Below are 6,792 nucleotides of genomic sequence, written 5' to 3'. Positions count from 1 at the left end.
GCGGGAGGCCGCCGGTGTCCGGTGCTCACAGACCCTCCCAGAGCAGGGTCACTAACAGCCGCCAGGGGGCGCCCTTCTGCCTGTGATCTTCCTCTCAAGGCTTGGTTTCTCCTTTCCCCCGGCATCTCTGCTGTCCGTCCCCGGTCGGCCTTGTAGTCGGACCTTTTGTCTTCCGGAAGCTCTGCCACTAAGGAGGCTAAACTGTTCGAACTTACCTCCCAGCTTAGGAAGGTAGAACGTGTGCCTCGCGCGTCCCGCGCTTGCCGCTGCCTGCTGCCCGCGCTGGCTCGTGGCTCGCCACACGCAGTCCTTCCGTCGCCCACGTGTCACACGCAAAGCCACACAGGCGGCGTGAGCAGGCGTGCGGGCGTGCCTCCCGCGAACCCGGGGCCCGTGGTCCGCATAGAGCATGGCCCGCTTGCCGCCCCTGTGGTCACAGCCCGCGTGCCGTCAGGACGGGGCGCTGCGAGCGGGACTGACCCTGTTCTTGGCCGACAGGCGGAAGAGAGACACGGAAACATCGAGGAGAGGCTGCGGCAGATGGAGGCCCAGCTGGAGGAGAAGAACCAGGAGCTGCAGCGGGTGCGTGTGCTGGCGGGGAGGCTGCGTCTGGGCCGGCACCACCTTTCTCTGCCGTCGAGTGTGTGCGTGTGTGGCCCCATCTGCTGACCCGGGCACCCGCCTCCTCAGGAGCAGGGCCAGAGGTGGTCGCCCATAGGCGGTGGGCAGGGGCCAGGGGACCCCCACATCCAAGGAGGCTGCTTGTTGCTCTGAGCAGCCAGTCGGGGGAGCTTCTCAGGGTACAGGTGGCCTTTAGAGTGCCTTTCAGACAAACCTGAGGTGCCAGTCCGGGGCCCATGAAGCTGCAGGCATGGCACCCATGTGTGCAGCCTGCTTGCCTCAGAGGAGGCTCCTCATGGGCAGGAGGAGAACTGTAGCTGCGCTGCGACAGAAGGCGCGTCAGGGAAGGGTGACCATGGGGGCTCGCGTCACCAATCCTGAGAGAGGTTTCCCGGAGGGGCTGGCCACACGGCGATGTGGACCATCCAGGAAATGGAAGGCCGTCCCAGGTCCAGCCTCAGGCGTCGGTGCTGTCCCCACCACACCTGTGTTCTTGGGCCTGGCCTGCAGAGCCTCAGAGGCGGGCTCCCAGGGGGCAGTGGTTCTGACTCCATCATGAGACCCGCGATGAGGTGCCCTCCCCGCCTCGGCAGAGAGCTCAACGTCTCCCGATCAGGGGTGCTCTTCCTTACTTTCAGAACTGCTGCTCGAGGCTGTTGAGACCGGGATGCTCTTTATGACTAAGCCAATTCAAAGTCAACTTTTATTTTGCTTTAAAAGTATTTGAATGCCGATGCCTTAATGTGGAATCTGTGACAGGTTTTATTTTCTTGAGCTCAAAAATCACTGCAGACAGTGACTGCAGCCATGAGATTAAAAAATGCTTGCTCCTTGGAAAGCTATAACAAACCTAGACAGCATATTAAAAAGTAGAAACATCACTTTGCTGACCAAGGTCCATATAGTCAAAGCTATCTTTTTTTTACAGTAGTCCTATACGGATGTGAGAGTTGGACCATAAAGAAGACTGAATGCTGAAGAACTGATGCTTTTGAATTGTGTTGTTGGAGAAGGCTCTGTTTTAACAGAAAATAATATGTTTTTTAATTTGTTATGATGGAAAACTTCAAACACGCCCAAAAGTGGAAGGAGTAGTATAATAAATACCCGTGACCTATCAGTTAGCTTCAGCCATTTCCAACACAGGGCCAGTCTCAAACATATCATTCTTTTGTCTTCTCTCCATTTTTTTTTTTTAATACAGTAGGTCCCAAAACAGCTTTTTTTCAAACCATGAAATTGATGTTCATTTTATAAAATACAGACTTGCCCACTTTGTTTTCACATTTAAAAATTGCTTGAGGTAATTACTTCTAGTTTTTTAATATGAATCATCATAGCTGGGAAAGATTGAAGGCAGGAAGAGAGTGGATGACAGAGGATGAGATGGTTGCATGGCATCACCGACTCAATGGACATGAATTTGAGCAAGTTCTGGGAGTTGGTGATGGGCAGGGAAGCCTGGCATGCTGCATTGCATGGGGTTACACAGTCAGACAAGACTGAGCAACTGAACTGAACTGAATATGAATTATCGTTGGAAGAAAAGCTGTGACTAACCTAGACAGCGTGTTGAAAAGCAGAGACATGACTTTGCCGTCAAAGGTCCACCTAGTTAAAGCTATGGTTTTTCCAGTAGTCATGTGTGGATGTGAGAGTTGGACCATAAAGAAGGCTGAGTGCCAAAGAATTGATGCTTTTGAACTGCGGTATCGGAGAAGACTCTTGAGAGTCCCCTGGACTTCATGGAGATCAAACCAATCAATCCTAAAGGAAATCAGTCCTGAATATTCATTGAAGGGACTGATGTTGAAGCTGAAATTCTAATACTTTGGATACCTGATGCGAAGAACTGACTCACTGGAAAAGACCCTGATGCTGGGAAAGATTGAGGGCAGGAGAAGGTACGACAGAGGATGAGATGGTTGGATGGCATCACCGACTCAGTGGATGTGAGTCTGAGCAACCTCTGGGGAGTAGTGAAGGGCAGGGAAGCCTGGCATGCTGCAGTCCATGGAGTCACAAAGACTGAGACACGACTGAGCGACTGAACAACAGCAATCATTACAAAGAAGTCAAGTGATGTCGGAAGTAAAGAAACGTGAAAGTCTATCTCCACTCTCCTTTTTCCAAAATGAATTTTCTCACCTTTTGCTTTATAAATTGAATTCATTTCACCCCCTTAATCCAGACTCAGGCTTCTGTTTACATATTGGGAAATTCCTCCACCAACATGTGTGTAAGCTGATCCCCTTTAAAGTCTGCTTGATTCTGAGTGTAAATCTGCTTGCTCCCCAAGCCCAAGCCCCTCCGACAGGTAATGGCTGGTGACAGTAAGGTCCCCAGGTGCTCTGCCAAACAGAAGCGTTGGGAGTGACCTTTGACCAGTGAAGTCCCTGCCTCCCTCTGCACCTGCCTGTCTGCTCTGGTGATGCTCGAGCCCACCAGAGGTGGCCATGGGAGGGGACCGCCTCGGGAACCGGGGCACAGGCCGCTCACGTCGCGGCTCCCTGGTGCTTTTACAATAATGACCGTGCTCGTGCTTGACGTTGATGAGTTTTTGTTTTCCTGTTTTAGGCAAGGCAGAGAGAAAAAATGAATGAAGAACACAATAAACGCCTATCAGATACCGTGGATAAGCTTCTGTCCGAGTCAAACGAGAGGCTTCAGCTCCATCTGAAGGAGAGAATGGCTGCTCTGGAGGATAAGGTGAGCCGCCCCCGCAGCCGCTTTACCAAGAGGCGTCTGACCCGGCCCGGCCTGGTTTGTGGGGGGAGCCGCGGGGAATCTCCAGGACAGGAGTTGGAAAGCTGTTCCCATAGAGGGCCCCACAGTGAGTGTCTTTATTGGGTATGAATAACTGAGTAGCAGTTACTTCACGCTACTCAGTAAGCGTGATGGCATCCATAGGCAGTGTGTAAAGGAACAGACATAGCCGTGCTCCCAGGTCCACCCTCACCCCTTCGTTTCTTTCTTAGAAGTTTATTTCTGGGGCTTTCCTGGCGGTCCGGTGGTTGAGAGTCTGCCTTGCAAGCTCAGGGATGCAGGTTCGATCCCTGTTTGGGGAGCTAAGATCCCGCGTGTCGCGGGGTGAGCACGACAAAGGAACCCCGCGTGATGCAGCCGAGGCCCGACGCGGCCGCATCAATAAGTTTAGTTCAGTAGCTTTTATATAACGTGATAGAAAAGATTGAATCAGCTAAAAGAAAGCATTTTCATATTCCAACTCCAGCCTTCTCTCTTTTCATTTGCTTTGGGAAATGTCTGAGAACCTCCATCAGAGCAGCTCAGTGGGCAACACTCTGGTTCAGGTTCGGTGAAAACCTGTCCCAGCTGCACCAGTGCCCTAAAGACAAGGCCCAGCACCTTCCCTGAGGTCAGCGCTTGGGCAACGCTTGTCTGAGAGAGACCAGTGGTCACTACAAGTTCTGCGGCACGTTTTCCCCCACAAAACCCAAGATGACACACACACCTCACTAGAGTCCACACAGGGAAGGCCCCTCACTTCACCCTGACCTGTGGGCCGGCCCTGAGGTGGGGATAGTTTTGTCTTGGGTTTGAAGTTTGCATGTGAAACCTGCACCAACTTCCTGAGTGATCACTGAACTGCAAAAGCTGAAAGCAAGTTTAAAGCAGTTTCACTTACCCCAAGGAGCTGGCCTCCTTGTATCTAGAAGATCAGTCCGGGAAGAAGATTGTCTGTGTACAAGTCAGTGTTAAAAGTTGTCATCTGGCCTTGTGCTAGCACTTCACGCTGGGCGTGAGGCCCACCACGCATCCCGAGGGGCTTTATGCTTTCAGACAGAAGTGTAGCTGCCCCGCGGTCCACGCGGCATCTGTAACAATTGATACTAAAGCACTCCTTGTATCTTTTTCAGAATTCTCTCCTTCGGGAAGTTGAAAATGTGAAAAAGCAATTAGAAGAAATGCAAAACGACAAGGTACTTGAATGTCTGAATCGTTCAGAAGTTTGTTAAGAGCCAAATTGAGCTGGAATTCATCTGGACTACTGCAGATGCTTAGTGGAAGTCGAGTTACATTTTCTTTACGGCTCGTCCACTGCTGCATCGTGTACAGCGTTTCTGGTTTTGAACGTTGAATGTATTTGCATTATAGGTGGATTTAGAGTGTGTGGCCATCCTGTGTGGGTCAGAATCCTGCATAGTCCTTTCCAGGTTCACTCGAAAGCTGAACAAAGCATGAGCCTTTCACGTGGACAGTACTGTCCGTCACAAAGATAATACGAGCCACGTACACAGTCTAAAATATCCTAAAATCGAACGGGCTACTTTACGTTCTGTTTTTCACCGTGGGTCTTGAAATCTCCTGTGTGATTCCCACACCGAGCTTTGCACCGGCCTGTCTCGCACTCCGTGGCTGCACGAGGCACGTGACTGCCGTGGCCTAAAGCACAGAGCTGCCGGGTTGAGTTGAGTGACCCGCAAGCTTGACCCATGTGACTTGTTTTACCCGTGAGGAAGTGAAGTGGGGTGCAGAGGAATGAGTGTGAGGAATGCCTGGGAGTGAGTGTGAGCTCCGTGGAGATGGTTTAAAGCAATGAGAGGAGCGAGGGCAACAGAGTGAGTCCTGCCCCCCCAACCCCCGCCCCAAGTCAGCTTCTCTCTGACGTCATTGCTGGTGATGGCTTGCCACGTTTCCTCCAGAAGCTTTTCTACACCTGAGATGGAACTTCCTCCTCATTATGGTTTACGAGGTTTAACATTGTTCTGAGAGTTTATACTTGCTATGGGACTCTTAGGGAACATTTTCTCAGAATTAGAATGTTGGGAGTTGATACCTACTCACGTAACCTGTTCTGCACATTTTGGTGCAAGTCATTTTACATCCGGAAAGCAAGCGCTGCAGGCTGTGTCACTTGCTGTTTCGTAGGACCAGCTGATTCTAAACCTGGAGACCCTGAGAGCCGAACTGGACCAGACGAGGCTGCGAGGGGCTCCCCTCCACCACGGGTAGGCTGCTCCCCCGGGCAGCTCCCCTCAGCGCTGTCGAGCGTGACAAGGGCCCGTCTGGCGTGTGGACAGTATGACTGGGTGTTGCTCATGGTCGCACCTCAAGGAGCCTGTAGCTTCGTGGCCAGCGAGAGGGAAGAGACAAGCATCGTTCCTTAGGGTTGAACTTGGCACCAGGGAAAGTGGTGGTCACACTATTGACAACACTCAAAACCACAGGCAGAGGTTTGGAAGTGGGGACTGACCAGGTGATGTTTGGGTGTGTTTATTTGAGGGGCCTGGCACACTGGGGCACTGATGTTTCTGAAGAGTTGCAGAAGGTTAGTGACCTGTAGTCTTTTTTACGTGAATGGAGACTGAGACGTGACTTGCTGTTGGCTGCAGTGGGAGGAATCACCTAGCTTATGAATGAGACAAGCAGATTACTGAGCATCCTGATTTTTTCTTACTCCCGTTATAGGGGCAGTAATTCTTACTAAGTATTTAGATTTTTCTTTGGCTTTTTCATGGAAAATGGTCACAAGTGAGAGTTAAATTTTAGCAAAGGTTATTAAAGTGCTTACCTGGTGACATTCATTCATCTGTAGGAAGTCGACTCCTGCTTGAATCCTGACTTAGGAGGCTGTTTGGAGCCCACACGCGTATTTCTGCATTTGTGTGCTTAGGGGATCCTAACGGTCCAGGGCCCCCGCCCAGCCTTCTTCTGGAGAAAAGGGATATCATTGCAAACAAAGGCAGAGCCAGAAACTGGCCCTGTGTCTGCAACCACGGCGGGTGGAGTTCAAGGGGAGCACGTGCCCTGCGGGACGGATGGGGGACATGGCCGGCCTTGCCCACAGAGCTCCTCCAGGGTGAGGGCCTGGTGCCGTCAGGGGGAACCCCCTGCTCCCGGGGTGGACGAGGCGAGTGTGGGGAGGACTGTGCGGACAGTGGTGCTGTCAGGGGGAACCCCTGCTCCCGGGGTGGACGAGGCGAGTGTGGGGAGGACTGTGCGGACAGTGGAGGGAGAGGAGGTGGACACGGCCTCCTGCTCTGGGGCTTTGGGTAACGAGGAGGGCGCTGGTGCTGGGACCCGAAGGCCTGCGCGATTGGGGGTTCAGAGGGAGAAGCCTGGTCACCAGTCCCCTGCGTGTCAGTGAGAGAGAGAGACGAGAAGAGGAGGCAGGCGCGGGGCAGGAGGGGCCACTGTGCTCTGAAGACA

At 52.3% G+C, this 6,792-nt stretch overlaps 1 protein-coding gene across 1 annotated transcript in view; it reads left to right on the top strand.

Moving 5' to 3' along the window:
• The window catches only part of PPFIA1 (protein tyrosine phosphatase, receptor type, f polypeptide (PTPRF), interacting protein (liprin), alpha 1), a 74,733-nt gene that overhangs the window by 37,200 nt on the left and 30,741 nt on the right, over positions 1 to 6,792 (top strand). The window contains exons 9-12 of the mRNA XM_010837647.1: positions 499 to 582; positions 3,199 to 3,330; positions 4,500 to 4,562; positions 5,512 to 5,591. Coding sequence (XP_010835949.1) covers positions 499 to 582; positions 3,199 to 3,330; positions 4,500 to 4,562; positions 5,512 to 5,591 — 359 coding nt within the window. The remainder of the gene's footprint in view (positions 1 to 498; positions 583 to 3,198; positions 3,331 to 4,499; positions 4,563 to 5,511; positions 5,592 to 6,792) is intronic.

This window comes from Bison bison, unplaced genomic scaffold, assembly GCF_000754665.1.
Source record: "Bison bison bison isolate TAMUID 2011002044 unplaced genomic scaffold, Bison_UMD1.0 scf7180017864080, whole genome shotgun sequence".
Lineage (NCBI taxonomy): Eukaryota > Metazoa > Chordata > Mammalia > Artiodactyla > Bovidae > Bison > Bison bison.
The sequence above is the reverse complement of the archived record's forward strand: the minus strand, read 5'-3'. Positions and strand labels throughout refer to the sequence as shown.